General features: G+C 36.7%; 1 protein-coding gene across 1 annotated transcript in view; it reads left to right on the plus strand.

Moving 5' to 3' along the window:
* Positions 1-26672, plus strand: part of VEGFC (vascular endothelial growth factor C) — an 83451-nt gene that overhangs the window by 45860 nt on the left and 10919 nt on the right. The window contains 2 exon segments of the mRNA XM_050896261.1: positions 14196-14409; positions 16408-16598. Coding sequence (XP_050752218.1) covers positions 14196-14409; positions 16408-16598 — 405 coding nt within the window.

The raw sequence follows: 26672 nt of genomic DNA on the forward strand, positions 1-26672 counted from the left end.
TGGGTAGAAACAAAGTCTATAGGAGAAGTTATCAGGCATAATCTTTTTAAAGCATTTAAGAATTAGAAAACTTCTGTTTTAAAATCTAGATGTTTAACATAACAATCAAAATGTTCAGTGCTCACCAGTGCATCTTTCTAATTGATAGAACAAATAGTTAAGTTTCTTCTTGACAATGCATTATGGAGCCCATGTATTTCTCTAACACAGATTTTATTCTACATTTATATCAAAGTGTTCTGCTACAACAGTGGAGAAGATATCACTGAGAATGTTACTGTAGTATGGACCTGAGATAGGATGAGAAGCGTGAGGGAGTTCAGAGGGTGTGAGACAGTCAAATAACATTTTACTGTAGTAAGACCAGTAAGCGCTTGGCTTTCTACCTGGACAGCTCTGATTGGATTACTTTTGGTATTTTGCCTGAAGTGCTTGCAGTAGCAGAGGCTGAGTCCGTGATGTGTGAAGTCTTTCAGCGTTAACACTTTTCTGTTTAATCCAGCAGAAAGTTTAGAATATAGCTGGTCAGGGAGCTTGAGGTAGCTACATTTTCACAAAGCCCTTGCCTGGGAGGCAATATTGAGCAAAAGCCCATCTCCTAAAAATTTATCCGGTAAATACCTTGAGAAACACAACAGAAAATTAATATGGATCAATAAAGTTATTAGGCTAAACTGTAGCACCCTGAAGCTGCTTGGATTCCCTGTGATACGACCTGCATAGGGAGTTACCATGTTGTAAATTATATGTCGTGTCTTCTAATTTCATTGATCTGTTCTCACTTTCCAGGGGTCCATGTGCCAGGCATTACTTTGGGAGGCATTAGGAGTTAATCAAGATTTTGAAAATGGTTGCGCCATATGTATCTCATGTAGATGGTATTTCTTAAGGAAGCAAAGGCTATGTCTAGGTGGTCTTTGTGGACTGTAGTAGGGAGCAAACTCTAGCCCGCAGGCTGCTTGGGTATGGGTCCGATGGTTGTCGATGCTGCCCAGAGCAGGCTGACCAAACGTGCTTGGCATAGTAGTTTATACGGGTCCCCTCAGCTCCCATATAACGTCTCTGAGGCACAATTACTTTTTTGTTGTTTTGGAGGGTCCATCAGTTCAGAGGGGTTTGTTGTTGTTGTTTTTTCTAGTATATTTTGTTTTTTAAATAGTTAAAGAGTGTGTTTCAGCCCCCTGGAAAAGGTGTTTGCGGAGCGTAATGCTGCAGGTGCCGGTTGCATGCTCTGGGAGGTAGCAGAAGGGCTTCGTCGGTGCCAGACCAGCTGGGATATGCTGGAGATGAACTCGTGGAGTTCTGTGTTTGCGCTGTTAGAAACAGGCCCTTGAGTGAACTGTCTTGTCAGCTGTGTCTGGGTTTCCTCATGCATTCAGTTTGGATGAGGAAGAGACCAACAGGCCTGAACTGACAACATAGAAACACCCTTGCCTTTGAGTTGTACAGCTGGTCTGATAAAAAATGATAGCATGCACTTTGTCTAGAGTGTAGTGTTTGCATAATGATGAAAAAATGTTTTATGAACATATGTTGTGGGGTAAACTAAGGAAGGACTGCAGGCGACCTGATGTAAACATCTAAAAAAAATTGGAATTGAGAATTAATCATACAAACATGCTGTGACAGGCAAAAATGTTTAGAGAAGTCAACAAAAGTTATTATGGGCATTGGTAAGATCATCTAAAAATCACTGGACTGCTTTATTAAGGAGCTGAAATGTAACCAAGAATTTAACAGAAAGACTTTGGGGTGACAAAAATACTGTCTCTGTGTTTTAGCAGAATGACTAATACAGTAGTTAGGTCAATAGGTTTTGAAAGCAAATTAGCATGTTTGAAATGAAAAATACAGCAGCAGTGGGACAAACATTGGCTGCCAGGGAAATAATTTTCAAAGTCCAATAATGTTGACCATGGAAGAGCAAAAGAAAGTCAAGTATAACAACAGGAAAGTGAGTTTTAACGTGTAAGGGAGGGTGGAAGACTTAAAAAGCTCAACATGATATTTAGGGCTAGTAAAACTACAGATGCTGTGACCGTAGGACCTGAAACGTACTACACACAGTGATGTATAGATGCAATACTTAAGCTAGGAGGCAAAATCCTGTAATCCTCACTAAACAAAAATCTCATTGAAGTCTGTAGAAGATTTGGGTGAACAAGGAATGTATAACTGGGCAATTAGAGACAAACTTGCAGCCTGACCTTGACTGGGTCTTTGTGCCTGTGATTAGCTGTACCCATAGCATCTGGGCACATTTGTTTAAAGGCACAGTCAATTTTAATGCCATCTAAAAAAAACCCCAAAAAAACCCAATTATGCCATAGTTAAAGTTCTAATTGATCCAAATGACAAATATGAATAATTGCAGAGAGACATATTAAGGCTAAATTTTTAAAATCTGAGTCTTTTGAAACAGCAAAATTCTGCATTCTTTGTTGCTTTCCTTCTCAGGGAAAACAGGAATTTAATAGATACTGTTCTGGTTTTGTCCCTAATAATATCGGGTGACAGTTATGTGACTTTTCAGAAATGTGAGACAGTAAGGGAGATTATTGAGGGGGATGTCAGAAATAACCTCCAGGTAAATTAATAAAAATATATAACAGCATCTGCCATACATGTTTATAAAGCTACATTAATAATTGCTCTCCAAATTGTTTTAAAACTATTTCAGTATGAAACAAAATGTTCTTAAAGATCATTCATTTACATTTTTTCCCTCTTTTGCGATCCTAGTTCAAGTAAAATTGAGAATAAACAAAACACTTTCTTTTGAAACAAAACTTAATTCAACATACCCAAAATGTCATTCTCACTGCCAGTTACCCTAATGAGACATGTGTTCCCTGTGTCTGAATCTACTTTGTTTGAAAAGAGCTGCTGTCTCAAAGTGTTGAGGAAATTGCAGTAAAAGAAATGCTAGAAACGTGCACAAGAACAGACAGAAATTGTTTCATTGGTCTGGTCCTGTAAATGGCAACCTCAGGGACTACAATGGGCTCTTGGTATTAACAAGTGTGTGTCCAAAATTCCAATTTCCAGGACTGTGATCCCGCAAAGACGTGTGTGCTTCATGGTATGCACAATAAGCTGCTGAGGAAAAAAGTCAAAGGAATCCTTCTACTACGTTAATTTTGTGTGCACATAACTCCATCATGGTTTTACATGCAAATCATTGTAAATAATCTCTGCAGATTGACTTTGGGAACTGGTTTCATATGCTTGCAAAAGCACTTCCTTAAGGGTTTCTGGTAGTGCTAGAGAATTTGAAATTTCTCTTCTGCATAAATTCTCCTGCTTTGACACTTTCTTCTGCTAAAATCTCAGAAAAAGTCTGGAACCTTTTATTTTGAGGAAACTGACTAATATGATAGGATCTATTTTATTCAGAAAGTCTAGAGCCCTCTGATTTAATTGTTTCTTCCTTTTGTATTAGAATCTGTCATCTCGAGATGTGTACCTTTGCTTCTGAAGAATAAAATGTCAGGGTGCTCTGAGCCTGAGACTGGGTGTTAGATTGCACTACCCTGGTACTAACCAACTTTTACTCCCTTATCTCTTTCTTCCCTCACTCCCATTTTCACCTCACAAACCTGATACCTGGGTTTGTTTACTTAAAGTTCTTCTGTTCAAGGATCTTTGACTAGGTGAATACAGAAAGCGGTGATAAAAAACTATTTTTTTCATAAAATAATTGTTTACTTCTAAGAGCAGATAAAAAGCTTAACATGAGAAAATATTTCAATGTAACAGTAAGGTTTATGCCTATGCTTAGCTTAATTTTAAACATCATCCTTACATCTTTCCACAGACTTTGAATAACTAGAGCCTCTGTTCTCCTTTCTTCTGCTCTCTGTATGCCTCCTTTTAATATACATAATCCCTATAAATCCGTTTCTTTTTCATTAGTTTCTGGGCCTGGATAAGAATGCAGGCAACTCAGCAAGGTGATATAGGACAAGTTTCAACTAATGGCAACTATCATGGATTTCAAGATGCAATATTATACCTTCTATCAGAGATTATACATATTCTTGCAATCCAGTGGAATCTGGTAGCTCAGGGCATACTCTGTAAATCTGTTCTTGCAAAAACTTCATTCTGCAGTCAAACCTTCTTCAAAAAGTCTTCTGATAACGTACTGTGTTCAGCATTGGATTACTCTGTGTTCTGTCAGTATAAATTAGGATCTAGTTTAATACTGCTGATGTTCCCTGACCCTTTTTAAGTAACACTACAGTACAATACACTATTCAGAATAATTTAAGCCAAAAATAATGGGCAACATATATTTCTCCTGATTTGGTTGCATGAAAGGGAATTGCGACCAAGTCTCAATCTAGTTCTTGGATTTGCCGTTCTCAAGGATTCTTTTGCCTTTCCCCATCTCTCATGCCTTGCTGACAAATCTCTTAATACCTGTCAGGTTTTACATGGTGCAATAAGCTTTCTCCTTCGGTGACACACAAGCATTGCTTCTCTCTTTGTGATCAAAAACCTTGTTGTTTTTTACTTTTTTCCTCCCCGTAGTTCAGAAGGGATGTGACAGCTCCACAGAACTACTGATCTTTTATATCGTAGTTTGCAAGGAAGTTAGCCCATCAGGGAAAGCAAAGGTGTGCCTTACATCATCTTACCCTTTCTGTGGAGAGGAATACCTCAGCTGCTGATTGCAGTACCTGAAAGCGTGCAGCTGGTACAGGCTGTTCAAACATAGGAAGAATAAAGTGGTATTCTTCCATCACACTATTCCATAGTTCTCAAATATTGATGTGTTAACGTACTGTATTTTTGGGGGGTTAAATAATTTGCTCTTAATGGAACATTATGGCTTTGTGTGTGGGTGAAAGATTTTGTTATTGTCTTTTGGTTTTAAAATGCTTTCAATGTAATGCTGTACTTAAAGGCTTGAAAATAAATCTTTTTCTCTTTGTACTGTTCTAATCCATTTGGAATTTTGAGATTAAGATTAGATAGTGCTTTTCTCTGTTGTCTGGCTATATTTTCCTGCAGCATCAAAAGGCAAGGAAAAAAGTATTGTAGGCTCAATGTCTAAACAAGTGGTTTTGCTTCTGTGTAACTTCTCTGTAGCAGGTGTCAAATGGTGATCCAAAGGATGTTCCACACAGAATTTAGGTTGGAACAAATTTCAAACCCAGATTATCAGGGTGGGCACAAGCGGGCGGTGGGTAGCAGGTCCTTTGCATTGTCTGCCTACCTCAGGCTAACGAAATTCAGATGATCTCTTTCTTTTGCCTACGTTAGCAAAGAAACTTTACATAAAATATTTGAGTAATACTTTGACAGCAAAACCAAAAGCTGCTTCTGTTATTTTGTTTATTAATGAAATCTCACAATTTAATACCATAGTTACCAAAGGCTTAGCTGTGTGATGTGTTAGTCTGGCGTGTTACTTTGAGTTACCAAATAGACTTTTTTTTGATGACTTGTGTAAAATGAACTGAAGAAATGTGGTAATAAATAAAATAATCAGATAATAATGTAGTTTTAATGGCATACACTTAGAAACTCTAAAATTTAATAAAATGCAAAGGTTTCTAAAAGCCTGTATGTGTTTCCTTTTTTATATATACAAAACTTGTTTGTAATAATTTAAAACAAAGATTTTGCAACTGGAATTGCTGTGTTATGCTTGCTCATTATTCTTTAGCTTTTTGTTGAGTTTTAAGTAGTGTATTGTGTTTATAGCTGGAATATTTGTTGAAATAGGCAATGTGACAAGGTAGGTGGTCTTCTAATTAATATTGCTGTACAGATCTGTAAACTGTGCAAGGCTTGTTTAATAATACAGAAATCATGTCCTATTAGATTAAGACATTTGTTTAGGAATAAAGTTCAACTTTTTCTTTGAAATTCAATTGATCTTGTTTCATGGCCTGTGAAATTATTTATTTTAAGAACCATTTTAAAAGTATAATTAATTCAAGAAATTTCTGTGACCTGTTGCTAAATATTTAGACCATGAATTACTTACATTTGCTCAGGGCTTTAAATAGTGATTTTAAAAACTCGGTGAAAAGGAAAGTTACTTAGTAGTGAGAGAAATTATACAACAATGATAAGAGGTGACGTGTTCATGTAATCCTTCTGTCCTATAAATGGCCACATTGTTAAAAATTCAAGAATAAACAAGAGTGTTGAACTGAAAACTAAATAGTTTCATCACAGTGAGAACGCACCATATGCTGTAGCCTATGTGTTCAGCATATCTCAGAAATGTTCTTAAGAATGTGCAATTTCTTATTCCAGCTCTTAGTGAAACCGTTTTGTATGTACTATTGACCTGTAGAATAGGAAACATTACATTAAAACTATACCTACTGCCTTTTTGAAGCCCATCACTTGATACATGGCCAGAACTCTTACTTCTCACTAACTAATTAGAGCCTAGGATGTCTTTGCATAGCACACCTACTGTGCTCAAGCAGTATCTCAGAATGGGCTGGCATTCAAATTAAAATGGAGGGGTTGTCCCTTACCTTTCCACTTAGTAAATCTCTGCTTGATACTGAGACGGTTTTTAATTCTCACTGCCTGTGTTACATCTGCTGAAGTGATGATAGGTAATTGCAGTGTTACCATGTTAATAGTTTTCTTCAAAAACTGTCTCTGTATTTGTTTGCTTTTACTGACAAAGCTAATGGCAGTTGCTAATAAAAGTAATGATAATACCAATGAAAGCTCAGTAAAGACTGAAAATAAACAATCTTCTTATAAAGGCCTGGCAGTTTATTCTTGTGTACTGATTTTAAGGAGATATGTCTGACTGTTGGAAGGAAAACAAAAGGTTGCAGGGTATTTTAAAAAAACCAGCAGTATTCAAACTATTTTAAAAAATTGCTTAACTGGCATTTTATCTTTTTCTGAGAGAGTAAGATCTTACAGCCAGAATTTTTAGTTGGAGTTCAGTTTCTAAGTACTTAAGTTTTCTTTTCAGCACTGTGTGGTTCACTTTCCTCAATGTTAGTTAAAAGTTGCTTAAAAGTATTCAAGATGAACATACTGTTTTTATAATGTGTCGGATTCTACAGAACTGCCATGTGGCGTCAACCCAGATGCCTCGTAGTCGGAGCACACGCAGTTGGCACCAGAACCTCGCTGGCTGCAGTGGTTGTGTTGCAGAGGGCACTGGCATTCTCATGCTGCTAGCTGTCTCCTTTCAGGCGGATTGCTGTGTCTGTTAGCCACCTTGATAACTCAGCAATCATCACAATGTTGTCCTTTATTTTCACTTTGCAAATGGTGTTTTTACTTACAGATGGTTTTTACTTTCTTCTGGTCGTGCATCTGGTCACGCACAGTGATCCTCGCATTTGTCACCACTGATCACTGTAGCTATGGATGACCAAGAAAACAATACACAAATCTCATCTGGTACAGATTGCGCTGCCTGGTGTCTCCAAGATTTAATCAGATGTAAGCCTTTCGGCAGCAATAATCCAAATCCTTATTGATTCCCAATCTATTTGTAATGCTAGCTGGAAGCTTCAGCGTGAGTCTTTGAATCAATTAAACAATCCAGATGCAGCTGCACTTGGGCAGCAAATGGTTATCCCACAAATTTCCATGACTGCTGTGCAGCCTTTGACCTTTAATTTGTGGGCTCATCTAATGCGAGCTCCTGAATAGTGAATTGAGTCTATTGATAACGGGTTTGATTTTTTTATTTTATTTTGCATTTATGACTTGCTCTATTCTTATAAATAGTCTGCAGGTATTTATGAACACAAGTTGAAGACTACTGCTGTGGAACAATGCAAATTTCAAAGATCGGACTGAGGTGCATGAGAACAAAACCTTTTCTGTTACTATCATCTAGTTGTGAAATTGCTTCAAAAAAGGTCATAGATATTCAGGGTCTGGCTAAGGTGCTACCAACCCTCTTTCTCAAAACTGCTTTCCATCATAGTCAGGAATGGTATTTGACACCTTTTCTTTTCCTGTTTCTGTGCACACATGCATGCGTGTCTAGATCGTTCTCTCATGGCACTGTGGCATTACCATCTCTAGTTGTAGCAGATCCCATGTTACCCACAGCAGTGTCTTAATTGCCCAAGCTCATAGAAACCTGGGAGAACTGGCCATCTAAGACGAGCTTCTAAAGAAACGGGGCAGCAGAGCAGGGAGTTGCTCTGGAAGGCAACTACAATTATTTTTTTCTCTCTCTCTGCTTCCCAGGGAAATCAGACTCAGATCAAAAAAGGGTATTTTCATAAGTAATTCCCACTGAATGCATGAAAGTACTGGCATTTTCTTAGGGAAGGTTGAGAACCATTCAGGAATGCAGGTACTTGAGGAATAAGCACCAGCTAAGAAGCATGTGTCAGAACCTCAGCAGCAGCTAAATGTTTGACTGAAGGACCTAACATAAGTGCCTTTGTGCAAATCTATAATCTTAGATATGTTTTTCAGCATTTTCTAAGACTATCTAAATAAAATATTACCTGGAAAATGCTGACTTGCATAAAAATTGGATTTCCTTTAAAATGGAAATTTTACACTACCTACCTCAGCTTACATGCTTGCACTCATAAACAGGAGAGCAATATTAAATAGTATAAGCCTAGGATGATTTTTTAGGATTTTATGCATCTTGCTCTCCAAAAATGTTCCAGGCAAAAGAAAAAAATACAATGTATAATACAGAAGTGAAACTTCTGTAGTCTTAAGCTTATCCTCATAACCAATGTCTTTTTCTTCCTTTTTAACAAATTTGCTTTCAAATCTCTCTTCAAGTTTGTTTATTTTTCCTGGCCTATCTGCTTTGTACATTCTCCCCCCCCCCCATCCCCCCATTTATTTGTTTTCTTTGCCTGGTGTTATTCTTGGTATTTAAAATGCCAGAATGACTAGAGGTCACTTAAAGCATAATATAGTTCAGGTCATTTTATTTATTTTATACTTTCTTTCTTACGTTTTATGTTTGTCTGATGTGCTTTGTAAGCTCTTTGGAACAGAGACCAATTCTAATCTCTCTGCTATTCTCATGATGTTTTGATTTAGTTCAAATTAACTGCAGTGGTCTTACTACTTATTTAAAGTAACGTGAAATAAAAAATTAGGCTCACTGTTACCGTTTCACTTCTGTAAGGCACTATTTTGTTACTATATTTAATGGTAACTTAAAAGTTTGCAACTGCGGACAGTCGTTCAATTTTTCTAGTGACAAATTGATGCATTTGAGATCAAAATCAGGGCTATTCTAGCATGATTGTTCAGGTGGACAAAAAAGTTGAATTTAATTCTTAACTATGGCTAAGATATTTAATTAGGATATTTTCTTTTTTTACTGGCATCAACTTCCAAAAAACTAGCACTGAAATACATGAAAATTGCAATAAAATATTATGCAAGTGATGTGTTTATACACACTTTTCTTTTGCAGTATTTCCATTTGCTTGCACACTGTTTCAACATTCGGATTTAACTACTTGATTTTTAATACATTTCAGTCAATAAGTACAGAATATAAGCATATTAAAATGGAGGGGTCTATAGACAGCATTTTCCTATTCAGAATTGTCAACAAAATCCTTGAAAATGAAATGAGCTGACAAGTATAGTCGGAGCAGATGCGTAAAGTACCGTTATAGCACATTGCACCATCAATTATGTGTCAAGCATGCTGCCAGATATTAAGTGTTCTGACCTTTGTTATTAATAATAGAGGCAGACACTGGGGACGTGAAAGACAAATACTGTAATGCGTAGAAGTCTATTACAGATTTTATTTTGTTAATGGATATAGAGCCTATTTGGTATCCTGCCCCTCCCCTTGCAAGCTATAATTTTATGAAAAACTGGACATACCATGTAATGGAAAGCCACATAGTGAAAAACATACTTTGATAGAATAAAATGTTCCTAAGTTAAATAAATAATAGCGAGAGAGCGCTTGTCATCAAGCTTTACTGCTTTATTTATATGTGTGTTTGTCATTTCCCCTGTTCCTTGGGAAATAATGTGGAAGAAATGAAATTAAGCAAGCTTGTCTTTACTGTATTCTCCATTCATTCTTGTATTTTTAAGTTGTTATTTTGCTCAATATCATCTATCATCTTGTATATATTGGCTACTCAAAGGTTTAGTCAACGTCTTTCTCCAGAATATAGCTTCTAGCATTTTTAGTTGACAATGCAGGACAACATTGGTAATACGTAAAAATGACAAAAACAGTAGAATGGCCAGCCAAAGGACAGAGATAAACACTTAGGAAGGGAGTGGTGATGTTTAAAAAAAAAGGCACAAAACCCAACCCCTTAACTGACTTAAAAGAGCAAAGAAATTAGAAAACGTGGGAAGAGAAAACTCCTTCCTCTGCAGGCACTGATGGCACTATTTCCTGCTTCCTTCTCAATGTAGAATATAGATCCCAGAATGTCTTGAAAGGAAAACGTTAAGCAGTTGGTCCAGGATTTCATGTGGAGTGCACTGCAACTGATTATATGAAAATCAATAGACTGTTTACATTTATCAAAAAGCTTACTTTGGTCCTAAAAGTTGTAGAATTTCTTTTATCACAACATTTGTTAATGTTATATTACTTTCGGACAATAGAAAAATTTTTTTTTTTTAAACTTAAGATTACATTTGGGAGTAACTAGCTTGGTGACAGTAATTGCATCTACAAACAGTATTTCTTTCTAAACTTCACTAAGATTTATTGCGTAAGATTAATGAAAAATTATAGCTCCTCTGATTTGTAGTACATTTTTGTTCATGTTACTTTCTTTGTGTCTTGTCATAAATTCTAAATAGGTGTCGAAGTCTGGATTTCCATTGCAAAACCATTTTGAGGTTTTATTTTTTTTTTTTCAGTGTTCTACACTAAAAGCCAATGCACAATTAAGAAAGAGCAAAGAATTTGGAATAAAAGGTAGGGACTCAGACAGTATATTTTTGTGAAATTAACCAAAATTTGGACAAAATCAAAAATGTTGCCAGACAACTATTATATTTACAGAAGCAGTTGCATTTGTCTCTTAAAAATTTAGAAACTCTTTTTAACAATCCTTAATGATCTGATGCTTTTACTGAGTGCAGGACACACTCTTCTAATCAACCAGAATTTAAGATTTCGTTTGATGTTCATGTCAACAATAAAGTTTGACTGTTGTAAAAAATTAAATCACTCCACAAGCTCCTTACACATATGTTCCTTTAAACAATTTGACACAGTTGAGAGTAATTTGCTGCAGCTGAAAAATACATAGACTTACAGTGAGTGTACCAGGAAGATATCATTGATCTGTGTGTCAAGGTAATATTGGAAACACATTGAAAAATCAACATATTTTTTCTATTCTTTTTTTTCTGAACTCTGGGTGCTGCAGGTACTGTATTTAATACACATGTATGGATTTCCTTCTCCCTTTCTTGCTAAATCGGAAGAGGGGAGGGAACAAAAGCCCTCTAGTGATCAAGTTGGTTTTCCACAGTGTATTTGTAAGTTTGAATTGAAACCGTCTTTACAAGCAAATGGCTTTATTAAACTAAGCACAAAATAATTCAGATGCAATAATGACAATTCATTTTTTTAAAAAAAGTAATTTTATATATCTGCTCCAGAAATTGTTTTCCTTTTGTTCATATTAAGTGAGCACTTCATGTTGTAGGCACATGGCACTCTGGCCCATGGAATATCCAGGAAGAAATGCAGTTGAAAACAATACTTTATTAGATTTGATACAATACTTGATTAAAGCCACTAATTTCTCCATGTTTTGACTTTTATTCATACATATTTTAATGTGTATACCAAATTTTCTACCCAGCTGGAAAGACGTGACTTGATTTCCTGACCAAAGCAGATTTCATCGATACACATTATTTCTAACAAATATAACCTCTTTCCTGCTCCATACCCTGACTTCTTATCAACTAAGTAATTTGGAGTTTCAGTACTTATTTTTCTGCTGATCTAGGTCTGTACCTTGAATATCTGAAACAGCAATAGCCAACATTTTGTCTACAGTGGGCTGCACAGGCTTTTAAGGGATCCCTCAAAGGTTGGTGAACCTTTGGTTGGATTCTCTGGATCGTCATGATCTGCTAGGACCGCCTAGGATCAGCTACTAAATGACTAAACACAGTTTCCATTCCTGTGCCTTTTACATAATGCACTGGCACCCAGCCTTGTGACAGGATATACATGCTGCCTCCATGCCGTGACCTCCTGTGCCACGCATATTCCCACCACGTGGCAGACATGCATCTGCGACGCTGGCATTTACTGCGCTGGTGCAGGGACCTGCTTCCCGTTACTCAAGGGGCATGTACTGTAGCACCCTCAGGAAACAGTCTGGCAGGAATGAGGCCGCTCAAACCCTGCTCTTTTCACCTCTCAGGAGAGCTGAAAGCAAGGAGACAGTGGCCGAATTGGTTGTTTGTTCAGCGTGGATTTTTGTCTGTGACCCACTGATTGAGAACCTGCGTGGTGTCGTGCAAGGAGAGCAGAGGTGGTGAGGAGCGAGATGCTCTGTGTTGCCAATGAATTTGAAGGCAAGGCCCCCAGATACTGCTTGCTGCGTGGCTTGGCTCAGAGATGACCCTTCCCATGGAGGCAAGGAAAGAGATGAAGTCCTGAGTGACTGCATTTTTGAGACTGATAGCTTGATTGTTTAAATCTCCCAGGACGAAGTAGTCTGTCATGACACTGTGGTTAGAGAGGCTTTAGTGAAAACATCTTTTTTTAACTTCATAACACTTTGACATATAAAATGACTTTGAAATCTGTATTAGCTTTGGCTTCTGTATTTAACTGTGTTTATGGAAATGAGTTCTGTGAATCTGCCTTACCCCGAGGCATTTCTCCCATATTGGACACCTGCTAAGGAAGTGGATGCGACAGCATGTGCCATGTTGTACCCTTTTAGTTGTTTGTGAGACAAGGCGCAGTTTTGATTCAAGTGAGCTAGTTCAGAACTGTTGTTTTACTCACATAATTTTCAAAATCACTGAATTGAAAGAATTTCTTTTTTATTAGCAGTGGAGTTTGATAAGGAATCTTAGATTTCGGTTTCTATAGTTTCATCTTTCTGGTTTTAGACATGTGTTTTACACTGTTACAGCCTGATGTTTCTTGGATTAGAGCAACAGTTTTGTAGTAAACTGTACAGAGTCTGCAGCCAGTTGTTAGACACTTTTTACAAAGTGTACCTCTATATTTTGTGTCTCATACTGCCATCTAAGGGCCACGTAGGCTGAGAAGGTGGCTAAAGGTTCTTCAGTACTTTTCTTTCTCCTTACTGCCCTTCCCTTTGGGAAGTCAGCAATTCATGGATGAGAAGGGTGGGCAGGGAATAACAGCAGTCCTTTGATGCAATATGTTGTTCCATCTAAGAGGACAGAGTAATCTTCCAGATAAGTGAGAAATTAGAATGTGAATCTGAGTTGTAGTCTTTTAGGAAAATGTAATTGTAATGAGTTTGTGTAAAAGCCAGCAAATAAGAAAGCGAGATTACAGGATTTGAGGCTACTCGTGAGACAAGAAGTTAAGGAGTGTAGTGCTTAGAGTCCTGAAGAGTTTCATTTGAAACTCATAGCAGTGAGGGAGCGTGCAGTTCAGATTCTTAAAGGTACCAAAGTCCTTGACTGCTACTGATTTAATGATTAGTGCTTTATGATAGAACTTGTTTATTAAGATTTTGCCTAAAAAGGTACAAAATAACATGAATTATTTTCTTCTTTTTTCTAATTTAACCTTTTTTGCATTTCTGGGTGTTTCGATTTTCCTGGACTAAAGGAAAATGGGCAAAAATTTGGTGTTACTTTAAGAATGTGTGATATTAAATAACATGAACATCATTTAAATATTTTGGGGTTTAAGCATTCAAAATTTTATCATGAAAACTTTTCTTTCCAGGATAAAAATGCCCCCCCCCCTTTTTTTAATCTGCAAACTGTACTTGTATAGGCTTAATTCTATAACTCCTTTCTCACACAGATGTTTTGAACTACAAGTATGATAAAGAATTAGTGGCAGAAGCAAAACATTTCAGTATTTGTCAATATAGTACTGTTGGCATTGACTGACAAAAGCCGTTTTTATAATGAGGATCCCTTTGAGCGCAACTTTATTTTACAATATATGAGTTGTTTTTCAGGCTAGTTTCCAGCAAACCTTGTGTAATAGAGAAAGTAATTAATCTTGCATGTTACTTTGACAGGCTCATGCAAGCAAAGACCTGGAAGAGCAGTTGCGGTCTGTGTCCAGTGTGGATGAACTCATGACAGTACTTTACCCAGAATACTGGAAAATGTTCAAATGTCAGTTGAGGAAAGGAGGTTGGCAACACCACAGGGAACACTCCAGCTTTGACACAAGATCCGATGATTCCCTGAAATTTGCCGCAGCACACTATAATGCAGAGATCCTGAAAAGTAAGTACAGGACACGAAACACGTTCTAACACACAATAAATTAAAATCCAAAGGCTTCTCAGTTGTGTCAAAAATATTTTAAAAGCTAAGCATTGCCAGTAAACCAACCTCAGCAGTTTGATTTGATGTTACGTCTATAACATAAAATCTTCGATAGTCAACCTTCCATAATGAAATAAGTTGCTCCGCAGACGTTTTTTTGGTACATCCATTGTAAGAAAGGTATAGACTGCTTTCTCAGCTGAGGAGATATAGGAAGTTAAGTGTTTGTCTTCAGGTATAAGGAATCGTGCTTTGTAGAGGCTGTAACAATTTTGCAGAAAGCAAAGAGGGCACTAATAGTTGGATTCATTGAACTGTTTCGGCTCATTTTCTGCAATTACGTCATGGCTGGTAATGGTTTCTTGTCTCACGCGTTATTGCTCTAGGACACCAAATAATCCATTTGTAGCTTCTTCCTGTTACAAGAGGGCAGTTGTCATGACGTTATGCTCAAACCAGAAAAAAACAGCTTTTAAACAAATATGTCAAGACCCCTTAGTGTTTCGGATGGCCTGGATAAAAGTACATTAGCTTACAGTTTAAGCAAGTGCTTGCAGGCAGAGAAACACAGGATTCATATCAGGAGTTGTATTTTTTGACATGATATTGGAAATCATGTACCTTAATGGAGACTTTAAGGTACATGTTAGGTGAAATTTCCATTTTTGCTGAATAGCCTACCAAAAACTGGTGCCAAGAGAGAATAAAGGGGCCTGTACATCTGCAAGTCTCATGGCTGTTTAGTGTAAGATTGTATTTGCTAAAAGGCTGTATAACACGATGTAAATGTTTGCCCAAATTTGCATGGATAATCTGGGCACAAATATCACCTTTCAGATTAAATCATATGATGTATATAATTGCTAAATAATAACCTTTTGCTTTAAATTATACTCTTGTAGTTAACAAAGTAAACGCATTCAAATTAATTTCATGTTAAGTGTGTAGGCATTGAATTTAATGTTTCTAATATGTAGTATCCAAGTGAAGTACTGTGTGAGACCAGTTAAAATTACTTTGTGGAGGTTCTCTGCAGTACTTCTTCAGACTTCACTCAAGGTGAGACTCACCCCAGGCACAGGAGAAGGGACATGTACAGCTTTAGCTGCTGGCCAGCAGGTCGAGGGAGGTGATTCTGCCCCTCTGCTCTGCTCTCATGAGACCCCCCCTGGAGTACTGCGTCCAGCTCTGGAGTCCTCAGCACAGGAAAGACATGGGCCTGTTGGAGGGGGTCCAGAGGAGGGCCACGAAAATAATCAGAGGGATGGAGCACCTCTCCTATGAAGAAAGGCTGAAAGAGTTGGGGTTGTTGAACCTGGAGAAGAGAAGGCTCTGGGGAGACCTTATTGTGGCCTTTCAATACTTAAAGGGGGCTTATAAGAAAGATGGGGACAGACATTTTAGTAGGGCCTGTTGCGATAGGACAAGGGGTAATGGTTTTAAAATAAACAGGGTAGATTTAGACTACATATAAGGAAGAAATTTTTTACAGTGAGGGTGGTGAAACACTGGACAGCTTGCCCAGAGACGTGGTAGATGCCCCATCCCTGGAAACATTCAAGGTCAGGATGGACAGGGCTGTGAGCAACCTGATCTAGTTGAAGATGTCCCTGCTCATTGCAGGGGGGTTGGACTAGATGACCTTTACAGGTCCCTTCCAACCCAAACCATTCTATAATTCTATGCCGTAAGATCTGCCAAGCTTTGTTAGGTTCCCTCTTAGGTCCGCTGTGACTTTTCTTCTGCTCCATGACAATCTGTCACATCCGTATGAAGAAGAAAAATTAGCTAGAAGTTAACAGAGATGTGTGTATTTCACTGAATAAAGGGTGTGACTCTAGCAATGCATATTCTGGTTCTAAACTTAAAAAAAAAAAATCCTACTAATTTACTGCAGGAGAGTATTGTTTTTAAACAGTTACTTTGTAACACATGAAATTCCCTATAACTTGGCAGGTATTGATACTGAATGGAGAAAAACTCAGTGCATGCCACGTGAAGTGTGTGTGGATGTGGGAAAAGAGTTTGGAGCAACTACAAACACCTTCTTTAAACCCCCATGTGTATCCATCCACAGATGTGGAGGTTGCTGCAATAGTGAAGGACTCCAGTGTATGAATATCAGCACAAATTACATCAGCAAGACAGTAAGTTCTCACTCTTATTACAGTCCAAGTGCTCCTTGCAAATTCATTTATGATAATGTATATTTTAAACCTTGTTATTGCTGCTATGAGGAAGGAAAAAAATCAATTCCAGAATACATAGGAAAAACAGCTGAAGAGACTACTGCAAAGTGTTTAACACTCTTTTTCCCCCAAATATATATTTTTTTTTGGGGGGGGGGGGGGGGGTGGTGCAAATTATGACGTCCCATTCTCAGTTTTGAGATTATCCATGAAACTTAATTCTATCCTTTTTTTTTGCATCTACCATTTGCCTGCTGTATTAGGCAAGCACTTTCTGGAAAACTAGCCTGTAATTTTGTTAGTGAAGACTGTTTTAGGACATGTGCAGACAGGATACATGTTGCAAATAAAGCCTTTTAGGAACTGAACTTCATTGTATTAAGAGATATTAAAATAATGTACCTATTTGTTTTGTTTTAATGCATCTTCCTCAGGTGTATGTGCTGTTTTTATTCTTCAACTTCAGGGCTAGTGATCAGGTAGGAGTGTGCAGAGATTATGCAATGAGCCTGAGCTGCCTTTAAAGGAAAAGCATACATGCATTATTCTATTTTAAGTAGCTATAACAATTATCACAATTATCTTACAACAACATTTCCCTCAAAAATCATGTAAAAATAGTCGTACTTCAAAATGTTTGCTAGGGTATTTTGCTTTTGTTACAGTGTTTGGTAGGTTTTTTGTTGGTTGTGTGCTATTTTGCTTTTTACCTCATCTTTCTGTTACTTTGAAGAAAATTAATTTTAGTGTAAACCTTGCTTCCTTCTTCAACTAGATTCATCTGGCTGAAGATGCAGTACATCTTTATAAGGAAGATACACAACTGCATAGCCAACTATAAAATCGTAGCCCATGGAAATGTCATTCCTTTATCATGAAACTTCTTAGTGCTCTGAGCCTTCTTGAGAGGGGATTAGGAAAAGTGGACGTAAAGAAAACAGAAAAAAAACCAACTCTTTTTTTTTTTATTACATTTTCTGTCTTCATTTCTCACCAAATCTGTCTGTCTGAAGAGGTGTATTCTACCAAGAATTGTCAGTCCTAAATTTAAGCCAGTGGTAGACAGCCACACAGCACAGGAATAATGTAACTCAAATAGCTTAAACAAGGAAAACTGCAACACTGATTTTGTTCATAGTTATTCCCACAAATAGCTGTCCTAATTCTAGTTGCTTGAAAGATACAAATATAATTTTCATGTTAGAAACCAAGAAATATGACTTTTTTTTTTTTTGGCATGTATTTATGAAGTTTAGCTTATTGGAATAAAGGATGATCTAGTTACAGAGAGAGTTGTTCCATTTAGCACAGATTTCCTGGTCTTTGAGCACCATGTCAGTTTGGGGTAAAGAATCCCTTTCTATTCATCTTTCTGTTCGTATCTATTGAGTGAAGTTTTTTTTTTTTTTGCCTAGTAGAAAATGTTTAGTACTGAGTTTCTTTTTTAAGTTCTTGATGTCATTGGTGATGATATGCTGTAGGAGTAGTTAAAGATTTGAGAGACTCTGAAAAGGAAAATGTTAAAGGACTTACCAGAAAGAAGAAAGAGGCAATAGCATTGTTTTGTTTTCTTACCTATTCTGTAAAAGCAAGCAATTTAATCTCTGAGTTTTCTGTCTTGCTTCTGCTTTCCAGTTTTATCTGGTCCTTGACAGAATGCAGTTTTAAAAAAAAAAACCCTTAATAAAGGAAGAGAGCTATAGCTATATCTCTTCATCTGTCATCATCTCAAATCTTTTTAAAGTTATGTGACCACAGCTTACCCTATATCAGATGAGAATTAGGAAGAAAAAAGTATTGGATTCAAGACCCTTCTGTGGAATTCAGGTACCCTACACACCTATTTTCACTACTGTTTTCTTTTTATTTCCTGAATGAAATGAGAACAAATGGTTAGTAACCAGGCATCTTCTGTTTTTTCATAAGTCACCATTTTTGTAGCTTTATTTTTGGTGCATAAACTCCGTAAGATAACTTCATACTATTCACCCTGCAGAAAAAGTGCTTAATGGGAAATTAACTTTTCAGCTGGAGGTCTTACTGCGAGGGCAAGCTCTAGCATTGGTTCCAGACATTAAAAGCTAAAGAAAGTTGATATCAGCTTTCATCAAAATTAATTAAAAAGAAAAGAGCTAAGCATAGAAATTATTTTTATGGGGAGCAAATCATTGATTGCTAGGAGAGTGGACTAGGTCAGATGTTCCCAGATTGGCTTGTGGAACACTGTGGTGGTCCAGAGAGAGGTCAATAGTTCTCTAGTTTGGGCTGTGTTCGTCCTTTCTAGCTACTTAACTTTATTAAGAGAAGAATAGAAAAGTAATCATCTGCTTTGCTTTTAATACCATTTTTTTCCACAAAAACTGGTTCTGTGGTTGCTAAGGGGTGTTTATACAATCATGATTGGGATATGAGACAATTTCTTAATTAAGATGTGGTACAAGGTCTGTGAAAACATTTGAGGACCCCCTAGGCTAATTCATAAAATGCCATAAAAAGATCTTTTTCTTCTCCTTTATCTGTGACACTGCAATAGCCTGACTTTGTAAGTGGTGGCTTGTCTAATAAAGGTCTATGGGGAAGGTGTTAGTCGGTTTTTGGTTTTGTGGTGCGGTTGTGTTGGGTTTTTTTCTAATTTGTTATTAATCAAACAGCTGTTCTGTTTCCATGACACGAGTAATTCAACAGCAGTTACAAAGATTGGAACTACCTGGTGCAGCAACAGCCTGTCCCTCAGCTGTACTTTTTTATGCCCCACCTATAGGTACTTGCCTATAGGTTGAAGGGAAGCAGCGAGCAGATGTCAGAGCCATCTCGTTCCGTTCTTCCTCCTGGCAGGATGGACAGTTTTTTGGCTTCTTTCACATCATTTGATGTAAAGGTCCTAAATCTTCTTGTTTCATGGTTACAGTAATAGTCCCTCAAGGGAAAACATCTTTCCAAGCAGTTTGAAATTAGATTTAGAGGAGCTTTTCTCACAGGAAACAAATTAACAGCTTGAAATTGTTTGCCATATTTGAGATGTACATGGTGTTCCTTTACACAATTTGGGGAGGCATGTCACAAGAATTTTCAGTCGTTTTGAGCTTTACCATTTATGCCTTTTCCCATGCATTTTTCTGTGTTAGACTGATGGTTGTAATGATATAGTAGGTACTATTAGTAGTGGGAGATATATCAGTATAATTTCCAAATGTTTTTTGTTAAAATTTCTGAAAAAAAAGTGATTCAAATATAAAAAGATAGAATAAGGAACCCAAGCGTATTAAACAGATATGAAATGTATTATATCAGATAAGTTACCTGTTGTTGTATCACACATAAGCCTTGAAATACTGTTTTTTCAAAAAAGTTAGATAGTAAAATAAATAATGATGATGTACAATTTTTCAGATAGCTTGTTTCCATTCTTTCCAGTATAGAGATGTGTAGAGTTTTGAAATCAGTCTTATATCCTTACCTTAAAAATCTCTCTAGACACATTGTACTCTGTTACACTGGTTGTATTTGGCCAGCCTTACTGACACTTTAGGAAGTGCAAAGTTCACAAGTGATGGAAACTGAGAGTCAATCAATTTAAGGGAAACTTGGCAAAATAAACCACAGTCCATCAGAAGAACATAGTGTAGTTAATGTAAATCTGGGAAAAAAATCATACATAAATCCTATATTTGAGAAGTATCTAGACTGATAAGCTTCCCTCATCCTGATATGAAAGTAACAGTTTTGATTATTTTATATTTCAGAAGTCAGTGATCATAATAATAATTTTATGTGTGCTGATGCAGTGGAAGTTGGCACATATGATGATAGTGCTGAATAAATTAATTTAGCGACTGAAGAAAAGAAATACTTTGTATAGAAATCAACAGTTTTTCTGGAAAGTATGACATGAAGTCCTTCTAGTCTAAAGAAGGAGCTATCAATGCAGTGAATCAAAAATACATGCCTTGCTAAGGATCAGTAAGGAGGAATATATGGGAAATTTTTTTTACAGGAATTCTGATAGTGCTTTCGGTCAAGCGTTCAGAGATTCCTGCCTGCTGTTAGGTTGGGATTTTTTGTTTTTTTTTTTTTAAGGTTAAAATCATGCTGAGCTCTAGGTTGTGGACCAGACTCTGGTCCCACCCTTGTTTCTGTTCTCCACTCCAGCTCTATATATGGCTAAAGGAAGAGCGCTGCCAGTGTGGGAACTGAAAAGAGCTTACTACAGGGTGGTCTGCGGGACCACGCAGCTCTGGCCTGGAAGCTCTTGCAAGGACGGCTGAAGAAATAACAAGGTTGGGAAGAAGGGGGACTGGTGCACTTGGCATCACAGAAATTGCAGGTTGCGGAGTGCCAAAGGCCTAGTCTGGTTGGGTAGAGCAATTCAGAGGGACCTTTGCCTGGTGTCCTCTTGCTGTGCTTCTCACCTGAGAAGTACAGTACAGAGCATATGCAGTGATCTTCAAGGATTTAAAAAACTGATGTGTAAAAGAATGAAAATCCAGGGGAAAAATTGTTTGTAGTTGATCTATTCACTTACCTTTGTATTAGTCTGAAAAGTTCTTTAATTATATACCTGCCTGTACTGGGAGGCAGTAAATACAAGCATAAGAAGCTGATGTTCAGGTCTGTAGGATATGCTGCCTTTTAATTTTGGCTGGTGCAGTTGAATGAAGGTTAAGTATTAAGCCTAAAATACACCTTATTGCAGATTGTGTAATCCAAATGTATGAAGAAAAATGACCTTCCTTCATTTTTGAAGATGAACGTTTCAAATTTGGCTAGGTTGAAAGGCATATATAAAGTCATCTTGATAATGGTCAGTGGGAACTACAGAAAATACATATCCTTAAAAAATAATTTAAAAAAAAAATGTCCTGCAACCAAAACTTTTTTTTTAAATCCATATAGTACCAATGACTGTCATGGTTTTAGCACACAATTTCTCTTTAAGCCATTTACTGTACAAGGCTCTTGAATTTTTTCATGACAGAGAAAAGTGGGGAAAAAACATTTATAGTCACGCATAATCTTGTTCAATGGTAAACAACTCTAGTTTAAGTAGCCTAATATTAAGATTATCCAACATACTCTATTATAAACTCTATTGTCATTCTGAGCCTAACTTTGCTATTCTTTAACAATAGGGGTTGAAATTTTCTCTGCCAGATGCCTGACTCAGCTTGATGTGTTGTTTTTACTTTTTCGTTTTTTGCTTTAAAACTTCAGCAAAAGTGGTGGTTCTGCTTTTTCTTAGACCAGAGTGAGAAAGAAGTGTATATGGCTTTATCATTAAAAACAAAAATTGGGGTTTTTTTAATGTGAAAAAAAATTTCATGTTCCCTTATTTTAGGTAAAGGATATGATTTGTGACAAACTTGTTTGTTTGTATTAGGAATGTGTGTTTTGTTATCTTTGAGACAATCTGCATACTTTCAAGTATTAAAAAAAAGACCTAGGAGGCAAATGGAATTGTTGGGAGACTTGTATTTATTTGTAACTAGAACACTTTATAACTTGCAGCTGAACAAAAATCTGATGCAGTTTCACATCTAGGCACCTAAATCCCATCTTCTAGGGAGAGCCTGTCATTGATACACCCACCTTTATCTTGTTGGGAAGGAAGGAACCTGGTTGATCCAAAAGTAGCTGGGACAAGATGTGCATGTGCCAAAATGCTAAAAATTATGCTAAGGAGCCCAAAAAGAGGGAAGGGAAATCAAGCTTCGTGGGGTGGCTGAAAGGGAAACTTCGGTTGGGCTGAAATGAGGGGAGGTTGGCATGGAGAATCATCATATTGGGTAAAGACCTAAGGGGACAAGGGCTGAACACAGTACTTTGAAGAGAAATATTAGAAATGGTGAGAAAGACTGGAAGACCTGCCATCTGGCTTTCAGCAACAAAACAGCCTTAGACTGGCTGAATGGTATGTGTTAAGTTCTTGTGAAATGCATTAACTATGTATGGTTTTCAACTGTTCTTCGGTTATGTGGAGCTTCCATTAGTGTGTGTTATACACTGAGATTAACAGTATGTTACTGACTTACGTTTATGATACTACCATCTGTGGAAGAGGTTAGGACAGAGCTTTGACTGTGATTTTGTGTGGTTTAAATTTTTTTTTTGTTTTGTTGTATAGAATACTTTTTAGTTATGCTATCACATTTTGCTTCGGTTGTTGTTTTCCACTGGTTTCCTGACAATGCAGCGTTGGTAGCACAAATGTACAGGACAGCATGGGCAAGTTGAGTCTAATTTTTTTCTTTTAACTTTTGAGTATTTGCCTCTAACTCTAGCAATAGTCATTTAATATACTTTAATTTGCTGTTTAATGTACTGTAATTACTAACATTTTTCTGAAAACTGCGAGCAATAAAAGCTCTCCACTTTGAAAAAACTGCCCTAATCCCTACTGCTGTCAGATCTCATGTTCTTCTGGGGAACGAAGCTCATTCTTTGCAGTCTTTGGTCCTGAATGTCTGTCTTTAGGCATTGGTCCCTGAAGAACACACCTGAAGGAAATGTCTTTTCCTATTGCCTTGTAGTGTGAATTAGTCTGATTTTTACTATTTTTACTTCTCTAAGGAAGAGAAGATTCTGGCCTGTAAGAATACAGTAAAACCAATCCTTTACTGAATGAGGGATCGGACAGAAATATAAGCCATGTGATCTCCAAGAAGAGGTACCCATTTGGGCAGTGTGGGTAGCAGCAATAGTACCCACAACCAGCAATATTGCCAGAAAAGAGGTCAAGAACCAGCCTGATACACAGATGTTATGGTGCATTTCTCATAGAAATATCCTTTCTAATTATTGACATTTGGCTGTTACATGTTGCCAAACATGCCCTGTAGTGACAACAGATGTTGAGCTTATTGTTCTGTTGGATGAGGAAGAAGAGCAAGAAATAAATTAGAGATGTTAGCAAAACCAGAAAGCATTACACAATGTCAGATCTTACCTAATTTGAAATGATTTATTAAGATGATAATTCAAACCAAGCTTATGCATATTGAGAGTTTATTCACGTACACTTAAATAGCTTCATTGGATTTAGAGATGCTGCTATCACAGCTGAGAGCAGAATATAGATTTTCTTTAGAATGGATCTTATTTTAAAATGCCAGAGATTATTTAAACTGAATTATTCTGAGTATTAAATACATTTTCTGTGACAGACTACTTCTCAAGAATTTATTTCTTGTGAAATTTCTTCTTGATATAGTTTCATTATCAGAAGAGAAGAATAAATATCTCCTTTTTCAGTATGCATCAGAATATAGTATCCTAATAGCATGTGCAGACAAAAGTGTAGGAAGAACAAATCAATAATTCCAACCCCAGTATTTCACTTCCATCATTTCCATTAATGAAAATATATCTGGTTTATATTCTTTTTCAAAATGCTAGTTCATGTATCATCTTAAGCACTTTCCAAAAGTGAGGGCTAGAAATGTAATATCAAATATAATATAATATAATCTCTAACATAAATAGTCAGCTTAGTTTTTTTGACTTTATGTATAAACAGTAGCTACTATTGGGTGATGTAAAATACATTGCTATTAAGAGAATTTAGTTAACAAACTGAAGGTAATTCAGTGAGGTCAAGGAAGCTAGTGTACCTTTACATTGTTTAACTAGGTTGTTTTTGCATTGCACCACTGAATTGGTGATGGAAAGTTGTTAGCAATATTCATCTCTAAACTGATACCTTTCACAGTTTAAATGGAAGCACAAATGTAGATTAAGATAATTCATGTTCACCATCATTCCCACTCACAATTAGTACGTCTCAGGTGTTTTAGTGAAATTTTTCTGGGTGCACTCCTGAAGCTGAACAGGAGGGCACTTGGGCTGGCAGGGACGTCTTTTAGGTGGTTTGGAATTGTATCTGCCATCTCCAGCTGTCTGGAGTCTGCTACGCTTTGCAGCAGCAAACTGATGTACTCCAAGAACAGAGGAAGAACAGAACATGCCCTTTTTTCTAGTCAGCTGCAGTTTGGTCCATGCAAAGAATCACGCTTATCTTCAGTTTCTAAGTTTTATCAGTTCTCCCTATAGTGGGTTTTTACTTCAGCTTTGGAAAAGCAAGTTCATACTGTCATAAAAGAGCAGAGAAAACAAGATTATCTTTACATATGTGATATTGTAATTACGTCCATAGTCTTTGTTCTGCCCCTCAATTCATGTATGTCTTTTAAGAATCAGTTTTCTTACAAGATATTTAATATAGCAAAGGCTTTTGCATCTGATTCTTAGCTGTCCAGATTTTCAGAGGTCTCAACAGTTGTGCTGTCCTTCTGAAAGCACGACTTGTTTAAAAAAAGATACAAGTCTTGCATATGTAGGTGAGTTTTGTCATCTGATTAAAGATCAGTATTTAAAAAACAGATACCCAAAGAACTCAGCATGTATTTTCTCAAATGTGTACTGTATGCAGAAATGAAAGCTATTTTTATAAACAAGGTCCGTTATCTCTCTTTATCTACACCACCACCTTCCTCTTCTCCAATTTCCTAGTTAGTTTGTGCATTATAACAAAACCTACGATGACCTTCAAATAGATGGATAATTTAAAAAGAAACTAATAAGTACATAAAGCTATTTTCATGTGACATATTACTATGAAAATGATAGCTCCATGTTATGATTAGTGCTCTTCTTGGATGAGGCATCTTGGTAAGAATGCCTTTTGTGATTAATTTAAAGGAACTTTTATAATAGATAAGGGTAGAGGAGCCTATATTGGTTTGGAAGCCAAAAAGGATTATAAGTATAATAAAAAGTTGATCAGAAAGTCTCTTCCCAGAAGTCTGTGTTGAACTTAGTGAAAACCCTGGAGGTATGTCTCGTGAGAATTAGGCATTCATTTTATTGGTATCAAACTTTAAACTAGACGTGGACTTGTGCCTTTATCTTATTAATGACGCAAGACCAAAATTTTAAAAAGTGTTACTTTTCTGCAGCTGGAGCAAGAATCCAAGTGTTAATATGCTTTGGCTAGAAGTCTCTCTAACAAGAGAAACTCTTTTCATGGTAGCTCCCTAGATGGATAGTTTTTTTCATCAGTATTTGAAAGATGCAGGAAGCTATTTTCTGTTTTGGTTTTCCTTCTACAGAAGTAAACATATACCAGTGTGCATTTTTAGATTCTAGTGAGGAAAAAAACCCCACATTTAAAACTAATGTAAGAGATGTGGTACTTTTTGCAGCAAAAATAATAACATTGTGATCTTCTGTAACAGAATAAAAAGCAAATATAATACTTTTGCCATTTCAGTTCTTGTATGATGACACCCCCAATGTTAAATTTTTTTAAAGATCCAGTCACTAAATGATGTCAAAATTTGTTTTCTAAAATAGATAATATCTATCAGAGTTGATGATGCTTTATACAATTTAGGTTTAAGTGGCATAATTTAGGTATATCAATAGTACGGGCTTTATTGTTGGCTGCACAAGTGCCCTTTTACCTTGTGGGTACTTGGTGAACACATCCCATACTGCTGCACCTGCATGCTTGTTAGTACTCAGGCTCACTTGCGTACTTCAGTGCAAGGTACTGTTTTCAGGACATCCTGTAGCTGTACTTTGTCTTTTGAATCATTTAAAATTACCAGTATTTTGATTACATTTGCAGGCTGCCTATATGCCATACTGTGAAGTTATTGATTAGAAAAAAGCATTGCAAATAGATCTCAGCTAAAAATTAAAGTCTTGTTATACAGTCTCATCAACTGAAACTGGAATAATAACCAATGATCATGTTTTTAAAGGTAGGTGAAGTCCCCAGAAGATGCAGAAATATTCTTAAATATATTTGGAAAAGTGACTAAACACCTAAAAGGCAACAGTGCACTATTATCCTATTAAAAATACTACCAAAACGTAGTTTTTAAGACTTTGACCTAAAGTATTTGTCCTAACTAACTTTTCAGGAGGCTATCGAGATTTGAGTCTTATAGTGAAACCTTCTTAATTTAATAAAGTAGATGTCCTGAATTGAATACTGAAATGAGTCTCACTGTTTGTCTGTTGTCACATGTT

Source organism: Gymnogyps californianus, chromosome 4 (assembly GCF_018139145.2).
Source record: "Gymnogyps californianus isolate 813 chromosome 4, ASM1813914v2, whole genome shotgun sequence".
In the NCBI taxonomy this organism is placed as follows: Eukaryota; Metazoa; Chordata; class Aves; order Accipitriformes; family Cathartidae; genus Gymnogyps; species Gymnogyps californianus.